The sequence below is a fragment of the Pelophylax lessonae genome (genome assembly GCF_965119305.1).
Source record: "Pelophylax lessonae genome assembly, chromosome: 3".
NCBI lineage: Eukaryota > Metazoa > Chordata > Amphibia > Anura > Ranidae > Pelophylax > Pelophylax lessonae.
Window position 1 is genome coordinate 37,998,749 of NC_138770.1, and position 14,504 is coordinate 38,013,252.

The following is a 14,504-nucleotide window of genomic DNA, read 5'->3' on the forward strand; positions in this document are numbered from 1 at the left end:
ATGCATGGCATAGTCGACAACTGTCAGTATATAATGTTTGCCTGAACTGCTAGGAATGGCTAGAGGCCCAATGATATCCACTGCCACCCTCTTAAAGATTCGTTAATCACAGGCACGGGTTTTAGTGGAGCCCTGTGTACATCTTCTACCTTGCCAACCCACTGGCAGGTAGCACAGGACCGACAGTAGTCAGCTATGTCAGCAAGCAAAGTTATTTATCAACCGCCCCCGGGTCTTAGTGATCCCCAAGTGTCCTGCTAGGGGAATCTAATGAGCCACTGTTAGCAACTGTCCCCTGAATCGACTGGGTACAACAAACTGCCTCCTACCTATGTCAATCTCATTCCCCTCTGCGGGCAAACCCTCTCTGTACAGTTTTCCTTTGTCCCAGTAGACCTTTTGTTTGTCATTCCTGAGCTGTTCTAGTGTTTGGTCTGTCTGCAGTGCTGTCTCAAAAGTGGAACAACAAGTCCCAGCCAGCAGTCCTGTGGCAAACAAAGACCAGCTGAGGCTCAACAGAGGTGGAGTCCACTGGGTCAGAACATGCAGAGGGCCCAGAGACTTCCTCCTGCTGTTCTGCGACCAGGGCCTGTATCTCAGCTGCCCTTGCAGCACTGCAAGTTACCACCAATATTGGCCATGCATCACATCATCACATTTACCCTTTACAGTTGTACCATTATTGCAACATACATCTGTTAGCTTCACAGGCAAGGGGGTCTCCTCTCCTTCCTTAAAAGGAGGAGGACTTTGTATTTCCACACTACTCTACCCAAGTTGCCCAGATAGTAAACCCACATCTGTACCTTGGGTAGTCCAGAGGGTTCCGTGGGGGTGTCCTCAGCAGGGGCATAATATGAGTCAAGCGTCCCTAAATTGGCACCCAACAACACCGCAATGGGGATTTTCTCAGAGATTCCCACCTCTCATCCCACTTCCTGCACCCCAATCCATGAACACATAGGCACGGGGTATGCGGGAACAGGTGCCCCCAACTCCGGTGAGTGTAAGAAACCTTTCTGAGATGATGTCGGTTTCGTCTATCACCTGTGGTCTGACCAATGTGACTTCAGCTCCGGTGTCACAAAACCCAGTTACAGTCTGGTTGCCTACGATGACTGGCTGCAAGTTGGCATTGGTTCCCTGAGGTTTTCCACTGACAAACAGCACAGAGGAAGGGTTGCTGGCCGGTTGGCCAGATGATGTTGTCTTCTTCTGCTCGGGGCACTGCGTCCAGAGATGGCTGAGTTTTCCACAGGTGTAACATCTGCGGTTATCAGTCAGGAATGGCTTGGCACCAGGAACTGCAGGTGCCGGCTGCTGAGGAACTTGGTTTGCAGGCGGAGGAAGGGTTGCCATAGGTGATTTCCCTCCTTTCCAGCCATTTAGAGGAGCCTTGCAATGGTCAGCTAGGCTGGTCATGAAGGAGGTAAACTCTTTTGGAAGTGAAGTGGTTAAAGTGTTATTAAACCCAAGAGCCTGCATTCACTATATCTGGTCTCCCACAGTACACAGAACATGGGAATGCAATTATTTTAATAAATCTAAACTGCTGAATATCTTTTCTCATCAGCAGTATATAGCAATCTTGTGACTTCTATCAGTGTCTGGTTAAAGCTTGTAGGAGGAGTTTTCATTTTACTCTTTAACTGTCCTATGAGGCTGCAGGACCTGTGACCCTCTGTCTGAAAAGTGCTAATTGGTCCTGTGCTGAATACATGCAGTCCCCCCCCCCCCCGCAAAAAAAAAAAACTCTATAGCAATACACACCAAACTGAGCATGTGCGGAGTGCCCTCAAGGCTCTGTTCTATCAGGAGATGGACTGGGAACTGTGGAAGAAGGGGAGGTTCAGAAAAGACAGGATCAAACATGAAAGTCTCTTATTCTCTTTGTATTGCTTCCTTCATGTGAAATCCCAGGCGATCCTGCAGTCCCTCTGCTCTCCTATTGAAAACTGACCACGCTAGGCATTGCAGCACAGTCAGTTCTCTAGCTGTGCTGGAAACTTAGCCTGCTCTCCTCCAATGATCAGACCTGTCCTAATGTGCCCCCCCCCCTCCCATCTATTCACTAGGAAGACCAGTGTACTGCTGTTTCTCCTCCCCCAGCCTATGCAGCTCAGAACAGACGGAATGTCATCACTTATGAAAAAAGGGCTAAAAATGTATTCATAAAGGTTTTTTTTTTTTTAAATCTATGTACAAATGTTTTCCCTTTCATTTTAAACTCAATGGGTTGTTTTACAAGATGAGAGTTTACATGTACTTTAACTTGTATCCTCTACTCAAAAATGCATGAGTATGATCCCAGATATTAGTATGAAACCATGTCTGGCAAATAGAGTTGGACTAACGATTCGGGCCGGGCAAAAGTTTGGCCCGAACCTCGCCTGTTCGCCCATTCAGCGGACACCTTATTTTTCGGGGCGCTCAGCACAGTGCATTCTAGGACCTTAATTGGATGAAGCAATGCACCTGACCACTGGTCAGGTACCAGGCTTTGCCAATCAGGGCACAGAGCACTAATTGGACAAAGTGATGATGACGTTGTCCAATTACTGTTCTCATAGTCCCACCCACACTATAAAAGGTTCCTTCCCAAAGGAATTAGATAGATAGGGCAGGGCTCAGTTTGCTACTAGTGAGTCAGTGTGACTCTGGGTGTAGAGTGTTAGTGTAGTGTGTCACTATAGTGCATCCAATCACGCATTTCATAGTTTCTATTAAATCTGGGTAAAAAGCACCCCCCATCATGTCTGGGAGGCCAACAAGGAGAGGCAGATGTTCCCATGCCATTATGATGGGGCCAGCAGCGTGTGTACACAGGCAAAGGTGGACGTGGTCAAGTCCTCAGGCAGGGCACGTTTTTTTCTATTTAGTGATCTTGGCCGTGCTATCCAGCCACAGCATGCAGAGGAGATGGTGGACTGGCTTACTAAACCATCCTCATCCTTCTTATCCTCCATCACCCAAACATAGACTAGTGCGCAGTCCACTGCAGCTGCCAATTATGCCTCCTTGTCCACAGCTACTCCAGCCATAGCCCCGGCATAATGCATGGAGGAGTCAGCTATTTGAACACAGCGTCAGCCACTTGCTCCTTGATGATGCACAGCCATTACTTGATTCTGATGTTGGTTCTGAAGGTGAGGAAGGTACGAACATGAGCCTTCAGAAAGGGGATAAAACTTGTAAACAAAATGGCATTCATGTTCCCAGCCACAACATATTGACAGGTTGGCTCCAGTGATGATGAGGATGGAGGGGACGATGATGATGAGGATGATGAGGTCACTGACGCAGCTTGGGTGCCGGATAGAGCAGAGGAGGAAAGTGAGGGGGAGAAACGACCCCAACAAGCCAGGATATCCTCTATAGGCAGCCATCATGGAAGAGTAGAGAGCAGCCACTCTATTCCATCCGATTGTAGAGCTGTTATCTCCCGACCCACTTCCCAGAGCTCAGCTGTGTGGGCCTTTTTTAGCACAATGTGCAGCCAATTGCACTGTTGCAATTTCTGCTGCAAGCATATCAAGTGTAGCAAAAACACCAGCTATTTGGGTACCACATACTTGACAAGGCATTTAACTTTCCACCACCTCCCAGTCCATTGGAAAGAGCACCTGAAAGCCACACACAAGGGACATAATTATTATTTTCTTCACTCCTCACCTTTCATGTTCACCCCGTTATACCTCATGGCCTCTCAGAAGCCTCCACTGACAGGGATGATGGTAAAGCAAAGGGTGTCACAGGTCCTTGCAACACGTCTGCCAGTAGCGCACCTCCAGCTTTAGAGTATAGCAGGCAAATTTATCTGCCCCAGCTGCTGCAATGAGAAAAAAAATACAATCACTGCCACCCACATGCCCAGCGTCTACATGAGGAGCGTCTGCAAACGCTTGATTTATTCTCCCTGGAGAAGAGACGCTTGAGGGGGGACATGATAGCAATTTTTAAATATCTCAATGGGGATCTGAGCTTAGAAAAAAAGCTGTTCAGTCGAAGGGATTGCATGAGGACTCGGGGGCATACAATGCGATTAGAGGAGAAGCGTTTTAATCTCAGGCAACGTGGGGGGTTCTTTACTGTAAGGGCTACAAGATTGTGGAATTCTCTACCACAAGAGGTGGTTTCTGCGGGTAGTATGGTGGCTTTCAAAAGACTATTAGACGTACATCTCAAGGATCAGAACATTCAGGGGTATGTGAGATGATTACAGCCACACACACCTACACAGGTTGAACTGGATGGACTATTGTCTTTATTCAACCTCACCTACTATGTAACTATGTAACTATGTACATTCCAGTTTGTCCAAATAAAGAAATCTTGCGGGGAAAATCAATTTAATGTATTTTTTTTTCTTTATAAATGTTCTTTTTGCTGCAGCAGGTTCTATACATGGTACGGATGGCAGACTAAGGGGACCCCCCAGTCACTACATTTTAAAGATTTTTTTCATTTTTATTGTTTCACTTTAAGCATCATTAAAATCACTGCTCCTTTAAAAAATATATTTTTTAAAAGTTTTTTTGTGCATTGGTACATGTCCTTCAGGGCAGTAGCCGGGCTCCCGCACCCTTTTTATGGCTAAAAACTTGCACATAAGCCTTCAAAATGGGCACTTTTGATTTGTCAAGTTCTTACATGATGATGATCAGCCATGGAGTATATCTGAGATGTATATCAGGGTGTGCTTCTTCCCCACATGTCCACCAACATTCATATAGAAGACATTTCCCGCACTCAAGGCACTGATACACTTCGAGGGTTGTGTGGGATCCCTGATGTACAGGAAGACAGGACTTCAGTAACAATTCCCTCACTTAGGACAGGAAAGTGGCTTCTGCCCCGTGTGAGATCTCTGATGTTTGTAAAGAGTGGACTTCTGCGAAAAACATTTCCCGCACTCAGGACAAGAAAGTGGCTTCTGCCCCGCGTGAGATCTCTGATGTTTGTTAAGATTGGACCTCTGCGAAAAACATTTCCCGCACTCAGAACAGAAAAGTGGCTTCTCCCCCGTGTGAGATCTCTGATGTGTGTAAAGATTGAACTTCTTTGAAAAACATTTCCCGCACTCAGGACAGGAATACGGCTTCTCCCCCGTGTGAGATCGCTGATGTGTGACAAGCTCCGATTTTTGTATAAAACATTTCCGGCACTCGGAGCAGGAATATGGCTTCTCCCCTGTGTGAGATCTCTGATGTATGTAAAGATGGAACTTTTGTGAAAAACATTTCCCGCACTCAGGACATGAATAAGGTTTCTCCCCTGTGTGAGACCTCTGATGTTTTTTAAGATTAGAATTTTCTGAAAAACATTTTCCACACTCAGGACAGGAATATGGCTTCTCACCTGTGTGGAACCTCTGATGTATTTGAAGATAAGACTTTTGAGAAAAACATTTTCCACACTCAGGACAGGAATATGGTTTTTCCCCCGTGTGAGTTCTTTTATGCACATCAAATTTGGATTTAGAATGGAAACACTTCTTGCACTCAGTACATGAAAACCTCTTATCTGTTGAAAGGACGGCACCGTCCCACACAGTCTGAGGTTCCTCAGGATAAGAGGAATACGATGGTCCGGCACTGTCCCTCACAGTCTGAGGTTCCTCTAGATAAGAGGAATATGATGGTCCGGCACCGTCCCTCACAGTCTGAGGTTCCTCAGGATAAGAGGAATACGATGGCCCATCTACACTGTGTGGTGCCGGATGGACATTTGAGGTAGCCGGGTTTTCTCCTGGACTATACTGTGTGATGTCCTCATCTTCTACTTTACAGTCTGGAGACAAAGTGAGACAATCCTCTGAGGTTTTCCTCATCTCCCGTCCATCTACTAAAATAGAAATACAAAGATTATTACTAGACATGAGCAGATTGGTTCCCCTAAACCAGGACTTAGTCAACATCAGGCAGCTTTGTCTCTGAGGATCTTACAATTCCACCCTCAAGGTAACTAGTAAATGGGTCCTCTGATCTCCTACCAGTTCATTTCTTTATTCATGGACCTTAGTCAGAGAGTGAGGAAACAACGAGAACTGTCTTTTATAGGAGTGACAGTGATGAGGGGATTATAGGACGAGTGTCCCCACCCCCTCTGTCACTCATTGCCATCTTCCCAACATGCAAAGTATTGCTCTTCCTTATTTAGTCCATGATTCAGTCATGAATAACAGCAGGGCTGAGCCCCACCAGAGGTCAGAGAGGGAGGATGGGGGGAGAACAACCAAGATGAAGACTGGACTGATCCTGAAGACCACCATCATTGAATTACTGACTCCTCCCTCATTATCACTTTCTGTTTAAGGTTCCAAAGTTTAAAGATCTGATCACATCATTATCAACATGTAAAATGCTGTGCTTCAATCAAATTATCAGATATAAAATGTCCAGCTGGGGTAAATGGGTGCAAAACAAGTAAGGACTATGTAATGTACAACTTATTAAATAGGATACAGAAGTTAGGACTATACAGTATCAGAATGATTTTATGGACAACAAATGCATATACTGCAGGGGTCAGTAGTATGTAATGTACAACATAGAGTATACAGCATAAGGGTCAGGGTTCATAATATCGGTATTCAGTAATCATTGGAAGCTTAAATGCTCACTTTAAGTTGCAGAGGTCCCACCCCGCTGCCTCCCATCTCCTGAGACTGCACTCAGTGACTTGGGTCTGAGACGATACAGACATATCTTTCCACCCGGCACAGCCAGCAAATAACAGTACCAGTAATCCTGGGAGAATTTTTCTGTCAGAGATCTTGCTAGACCTGGGCATGGGGCAGAAGACCCAAAGCACATCAGGTGCCAAGGTCCAGCATTGTCTATGGTGAAAATTACCGTTTTTCTGCCAGCTGAACCCCAGAATCTCCATAAATCCAGTCTAGATACATAAATTGTGTCTGCAGCACAGAGAAGGAAGATTATCCGAGAGAAATACAGGAATACAGGACGGGGAACACAGCTCAGGAAAGTGACCAGGGTATTACAGGTTGATGTCACCCAGTCCCCGCCCTACTCTGGACCAATCAGTGAGCAGTATGGGTGGAGGAATGTATTTAGTGTTAATGACCCACCTGTGCTGATCTCTGTAGGAGTGTCCTCCTCTATAAATGTTCCCGTTATTCCATCCTCCTCCATAGACTGCTGATCATCCCTCGCATACGTCTCTTCTTCTTCTGCTTTAACCTCAACTTTTATATCTATCAGATCTTCACCCTAAACCAAGAGAATGATTAAAAATATAAGCTGTAAGACATGAGCTTTAATCTTGTAACATCACTTAAGAAATTTACACATTGTCACCACGAGTCCATGTTCTAGATCAGTGGTTCTCAAGCTTCCTAATGCCGCGACCCTTTAATACAGTTCCTCATGTTGTGGTGACCCCCAACCATAAAATTATTTTCGTTGCTACTTCATAACTGTAATTTTGCTACTGTTATAAATTGTAATGTAAATATCTGATATGCAGGATGTATTTTCATTGTTACAAATTGATGCAGGGGCTAACGGGCATGGTACAGGAGATGCAGGGGCTGCAGGCATAGTGCAGATGCAGGGGCTGCCGGCATGGTGCAGGGGCCACAGGCATAGTGCAGGAAATGCAGGGGCCACGGGCATGGTGTAGGAGATGCAGGGCTGTGGGCATGGTACATGCAGGGCTGAGCGCATGGTACATGCAGAGATGTGGGTATGGTACAGGAGAGGCAGTGCTGCAGGCATAGTCCAGAAGATGTAGTGTTGCAGGCATGGTACAGCAGAGGGGTCTCACTTACCGTTTGGTGATGCACCTTGCATTTAAAAAAGCCGCAGCCCGGCGCCAACATATCACCGCGCATGTGCCACCTGCCCGAGAATAGCTGGGCCTGTACGGGCTTTCCCGAGCAGCGGCGGTGCATGCGTAGTGTACCTGTCGGGCCGGCCACGGCCATTTTTTCCCCAGGTATCGATGCCGCAGTGCGTTCCCTGCCTAAGACCATCGGAAATATGTTTTTTCCGATAGTCTTAGGCGACCCCTGTGAACGGGTCGTTTGACTCCCAAAGGGGTTGCGACCCACAGGTTGAGAACCACTGTTCTAGATGCTCCCTCCCACCAACCTTGTAATGGTGAGGGATGGTGTGATCTTCCTGTGTGGAATCCCGGGAATACAGGGGACGGGGATATCTCTTTGGTGGGTTCCTGGTATTAGGTGGCTCCATCATATCCTTGTGTCCTTCTGAAAACTCCTCCATCACTCCATACTCCTCATCCTCCTCTTTATACTCTTCTTTAACAACAATATTATAATCCCCGAGGTTTCCACTCTGAAAGATATAATAAAACATTGTTTCTATGTGTTTATCAGATGATGGGGGATCTAGGTGGAGCCTCCATACTGCTCTCTCCTTTACAATAAAGTCTCCTCTTACCCGGTGATGTGAGGGGCGGCTGATTCTCCATCATGATGTCCTTGTAGAGATCCTTGTGTCCTTCTAAATACTCCTACTCCTCCATGGATAAATAGACAGTGACATCCTGACACCTTATAGCAGGGGTGGGGAACCTATGGCCCAGGGGCCGTATAAGGCCCTCAAAGTCAGTTGGTCCGGCCCCCCATGCAGCTGAGTCTGTGTCTCTCAGCTGATCTGTCAGATCAGAGCCGATGCTTCCTGTATAGTTCTGGCTCTGTTCTGACAGTCTTGGTGAGTCACAGGCGGAGTGATTTCAAATGCACTCCGCCTGTGACCAATACAGGAAACATCGTCTCTTCCTCCAGCGCGGCGCCGCTGCTAACCAGCATTTCGCGCCACCAGCTAGAGCCAGCAGTACCAGCCAGAGCCAGCAGTACCAGCCAGAGCCAGCAGTACCAGCCTGCAGTACCTACAGCACAGTACCAGCCTGAGTCAGCACTACCCACAGTACAAGCCAGCAGTACCCACAGCAGTACCAGCCAGCTATACCCACCAGTTGTACCCACCAGCAGTTCTTTTCAAAACGTACCACCACAAAAGAGTCGGCTGTGCTCCAGACTGACCAACGCAAACCTGGAAAACCAGTTGCGAGTAGCAACATCATCAATACCAGCTAACATCACACACCTCACCAAAGAGAAGCAGTTTCAGCCATCACATTAGGGGTGAGTTAATTAAATGTTTAAACCAAATATAACAGGCACATTTTAAGTTGATAATTTTGTACGGCCCCCTAATGATTTTATAAATACCCAAATGGCCCTCGGCAGAGAAAAGGTTCCCCGCCCCTGCCTTATAGGAACCTGACACACACAATGATACAGTCACCATCCAGACACATCCCTTGTCTGTTACTGGATAATGTCCCAGAATTCCCAGCACCGCTCACCTCTCCTCAATGATCTCTCTGGTGACTTCTGAAATCTTTTTTTTTTTTAATTTCTCTATCCTATTAGGGAGGGAGATGGAGGCAATGTGACGGTTAAATTTAATTTCTTTTTAGAAAATCTATATTTGAATAGCACAATCAAAAAAAATTCCGTTAATCCTCCTCACCTCTCCAGTCAGGTCTGTATTTTAATAATAGAGATAGCAGTGATTTAATGTGACCTCCCAGAATCCTCCTCATTTCACTATTTAGGTCTCTATTTATCAAAGCCCCACTTCAGGCTGAGGTATGATTTACCCACACAGGACCCTCACACTACACAGGTTAAAACCTTGTTCCAGGCATTCTGATATCGTTACATACAACCAGGGCCGGCCTTAGGTGTTCAGGCGCCCTGTGCGAGCTAATCCTATGGCGCCCCCCCCCCCCCATCCTCACCCCTCGCCCCCCTAAACATGGCTGTATCTATTGAAAAACGATTTAAGAGTATAATTTCTGCTAATTGACTGCAAGTGGGTGCAGCAGCTAGATAAAAACAGGGAAAAAATCAGCGCAAAAATACTCTAAGTATTTACCCTAAAATGATATATAAATATGTCCCCCAAATCTGTTTCTGTTGTAAAAAGGGCACAGTGCTAAATTGATAATTAAATCTGCATGGCTGCTACAGTATACATATCATATACCACTAGTAATAAATAACAACCTCTACAATGTGCAGAAAAATTAATCAACATAGCATGATTCCATAAAATACATCGGCTTTTATTTAAGTCTGGTGAGACAGTTTGGGGTGATTGGTGGAAGCACCACATAGGGAGCTTTTTTGGCGCACACCTTCTGTTGAAGATTTGTCACCATAAATATTTATTTGCACTTTTGTACACATTTTCTTGCACTTCATTGGACTATTCTTGGAACTTTTTTATGATCACTAATAACTTAGCCCCCCTTACATTAGAGACCCCCCTTACATCAGAGACCCCCCCAGAGCAACCTATTACATCAGAGACCCCCCTTAGCCCCCCCATGGAACCCCCCCCAAACACAGAGCCCCCCTTACATCAGAGAACCCCGCACAGAGCCCCCTCTTACATCAGAGACCCCACACAAACAGAACCCCCCTTACATCAGAGAACCCCACACAGAGCCCCCTCTTACATCAGAGACCCCCCACAGAGCCCCCTCTTACATCAGAGACCCCCCCAAAGAGCCCCCCTTAAATCAGAGACCCCCCACAGAGCCCCCTCTTACATCAGAGACTCCCCACAGAGCCCCCTCACACACAACCCCCCTTAACATCAGAGAACCCCGCACAGAGCCCCGTCTTACTTCAGAGACCCCCCACAGAGACCCCCCACACAAACAGAACCCCCCTTACATCAGAGAACTCCGCACAGAGCCTCCTCTTACATCAGAGACCCCCCCACAGAGCCCCCTCTTACATCAGAGACCCCCCCACACACAGAGCCCCTTATACCTCAAAGACCCCCCACAGAGCCCCCTCTTACATCAGAGACCCCCCACACACACAGAGCCCCCTCTTACATCAGAGACCCCCCACACACACAGAGCCCCCTCTTACATCAGAGACCCCCCTACAGAGCCCCCTCTTACATTAGAGACCCCCCCCCACAGAACCCCCTCTTACATCAGAGACCCCCCACAGAGCCCCCTCTTACACCAGAGACCCCCACAGAGCCCCCTCTTACATCAGAGACCCCCCCACAGAGCCCCCCTTACATCGGAGACCCCCCACAGAGCCCCCTCTTACTTTAAATACCCCCCCCCACAGAGCCCCCCTTACATCAGAGACCCCCCACACACAGAGCCCCCCTTACATCAGAGACCCCCCTACACAGAGCCCCCCTTACATCAGAGACCCCACACACACACAGAGCCCCCCTTACATCAGAGACCCCACACACACACACACAGAGCCCCCCTTACATCAGAGACCCCCCCCCACACAGAGCCCCCTTACATTTGTTTTATACTGAGGCAGGAGAAAGCTTACTTACCACAGAATGGAGCCTCAGGACGTCTGCAGTTTTTCTTTCCTTCTGTTTAAACTTCCCGCCCACACATCCCCATGTGGGGGATGTGGGCAGGGCAGACCAGGAGGAGAAGGGATGGAAGGAGGAGGAGCTGAAGATCTCTCTCCTCTGGCATCCCTGCAGACAGAGAGGAGGAGGGGATCTGGCAGCGTCGGCGGCTCTGTGAGGCTGAGCTGTGTGAGACATACACAGCTCAGCCCTGCAGTCCGTAGGTGACACAGGCATAGCCGCACAGTGGGAGGTAAGCGACGGCCGCGGCCTGTGTTAACCCTGTCTAGACCGCGGTCCCTGCTTACCTCCCGCTGTGCGGCCTGATCATCAGGAGCAGCTGACTGTGAGCTGTGATGGCCGCACGGCACCCCTGTTGCCCATGGCACCCTGTGCGGCCGCACAGCTCACACACCCCAAAGGCCGGCCCTGCATACAACACATGTCCAACAGTCTTGCTTTGCAGGTGAGGATGTCAAAGGTCCTCCAAACATCCTAAATGCATTGTAAAAATATAGAAAAGAACCAGATAGCAGGACATTGGGAGGAGGTGCTGTAAGGTCAGTGTGATGTCACGGGAGTCTCTGTTTAGAGGACATTGGAAAAAGGAGCTGTGAGGTCAGTGTGATGTCATATGACTCTCGACTCTGATTGGAGGGACATTGGAGGGAGAAGCTGTAAGGTCAGTGTGATGTCATAGGACTCTCGACTCTGATTGGAGGGACATTGGAGGGAGAAGCTGTAAGGTCAGTGTGATGTCATAGGACTCTCTGACTCTGATTGGAAGGACATTGTGAGGAGGAGCTGTGAGGTCAGTGTGATGTCATAGGACTCACTGACTCTGATTGGAGGGACATTGGGAGGAGGAGCTGTGAGGTCAGTGTGATGTCATATGACTCTCTGATTGTGATTGGAGGGACATTGGAGGGAGAAGCTGTAAGGTCAGTGTGATGTCATAGGACTCTCTGACTCTGATTGGAAGGACATTGTGAGGAGGAGCTGTGAGGTCAGTGTGATGTCATATGACTCTCTGATTCTGATTGGAGGGACATTGGAGGGAGGAGCTGTAAGGTCAGTGTGATATCATAGGATTCTCTGACTGTGATTGGAGGGACATTGGGAGGAGGAGCTGTGAGGTCAGTTTGATGTCATATGACTCTCTGATTCTGATTGGAGGGACAATGGAGGGAGGAGCTGTAAGGTCAGTGTGATATCATAGGATTCTCTGACTGTGATTGGAGGGACATTGTGAGAAGGAGCTGTGAGGTCAGTGTGATGTCATAGGATTCTCTGACTCTAATTGGAGAGACATTGGGAGGAGGAGCTGTAAGGTCAGTGTGATGTCATAGGACTCACTGACTCTGATTGGAGGGACATTGGGAGGAGGAGCGGTAAGGTCAGTGTGATGTCATAGGACTCACTGACTCTGATTGGAGGGACATTGGGAGGAGGAGCTGTGAGGTCAGTGTGATGTCATAGGATTCTCTGACTCTGATTGGAGGGACATTGGGAGGAGGCGCTGTGTGAGGTTTCTGTTCACACAGAATCATTTCTCCAGGGTCTTTACTGCTCACATTTTAGGATGAATATCTGAGACTGGGATCATTATGGAAAAATACTTTTTCAGGACATTTACTACAAATTACATTCTTCCCATATGAATCTTATAAAATAAGGGCATTCATAATTCAATCTCCCTAAAAAACCTCCCACCACTAATAAAAGTTATATAATGCATAAGTATAGACTGATGAGGTGAGAAAGTCATTGGTGGGAAAGATGACACATCTCCACAATGAATGTTCTGCCCCTGAAGGGGTTAATCTAGGTTTCCACACTATATATGTGTGTATCATCATCTGCTGGAGATAAAAGATGTCACAGTGACTATGGAGGAAGAGGACGGACATGACGGGGGGGTTACTGGGTGTAAATAGAAAATAAGATCTTATTACCTCCTCTGCTTCCATTTCTAGTAACGTACTTCGTAGTGTACTTCATGGAGCTTCCTGTGTGTACATGTAATCACTTCCTGTCTGTCTTCCATAGAGACTTCCTGTCTGGGTAGAAGTGAGCTCACCACCTTGTGGTGCTCAGAGGAACTGCAGCCCTCGAGAAACGTCTCGTAGTGTGAACACGGCCATAAAGGGACTGGAGTGTCTCAGCTGTGAGGAAAGACTGCAAGCATTGAACTTATTCTCTCTGGAGAAGAGACGCTTGAGGGGGGATATGATATCAATGTACAAATACCGTACTGGTGACCCTAGCATAGGGAACAAACTATTCAGTGAAAGGGAATATAAAAGGACTCGTGGCCATTCGCTAAAGATAGAAGAGAAGCGGTTTAACTTTAAACTGCGTAAAGGGTTCTATACCATAAGAGCAGTAAGGATGTGCAATTCTCTACCACAACAGTGATATCAGTGAGGAGCATCGATAGTTTCAAAAAAACGATTAGATGGGCACCTTAACGACCACAACATACAGGGGTATTTGAGGTCTTATTGGCATAAACACGCGCACACACTCATCATATGTTGGACTGGATGGACTGGTGTCTTTTTTAACCTCACTAACTATGTAACTATGTGTATGTACTGTATATCCTTATAGATGGGTCATCTCCACTTCCACCAAGGGGGATAGAAAAATATTACTGCCTGGTTCAGCCTTTTTCAGCCAGGGTTCCTCCAAAGGTTTCTAGGGGTTCCTTGAGCAATGAACAATTTCTATTTCTCAGTAACAACTATGTCATCTACGTTGATCTAAGGATATCCTTCTATCACTGATTACTGGTATAAGGGGATCCTTCTCCTATTGATCACCAATGTAAAGGAGCAATAAACAGACCACTTGGAATGATCTCAAGGTTTGGACTGAACTCATGTTTGGAGACTGAATTTGAGTTTTTTGAGGGTCAGCTAATGACTAAACTAAATGGTTATTCAGCCAGGTTGAACCTCCGGCTGCAGTATTACTACCATTGCTAAATGTGGTAGATTCCCACTCAGGTTGGTTGAAAGGGATCAGTGTTGGGGTAGTTACTCAAAAAATGTAACTAGTTACTTCTGTAAATTGTAACGAGATTACTTTACTAGTTAC

General features: G+C 47.0%; 2 protein-coding genes across 2 annotated transcripts in view; one reads left to right on the top strand and one right to left on the bottom strand.

Annotated features, from left to right (window-relative positions):
- LOC309550283 (uncharacterized protein) overlaps positions 1-14,504 on the top strand; it is a 1,519,274-nt gene that overhangs the window by 1,043,636 nt on the left and 461,134 nt on the right.
- On the bottom strand, positions 4,697-5,877 carry LOC309550740 (uncharacterized protein). The gene has a single exon (XM_082251078.1). The coding sequence runs from the start codon at positions 5,828-5,830 to the stop codon at positions 4,826-4,828; it is 1,005 nt and encodes a 334-aa protein (XP_082107204.1). The 5' UTR covers positions 5,831-5,877; the 3' UTR covers positions 4,697-4,825.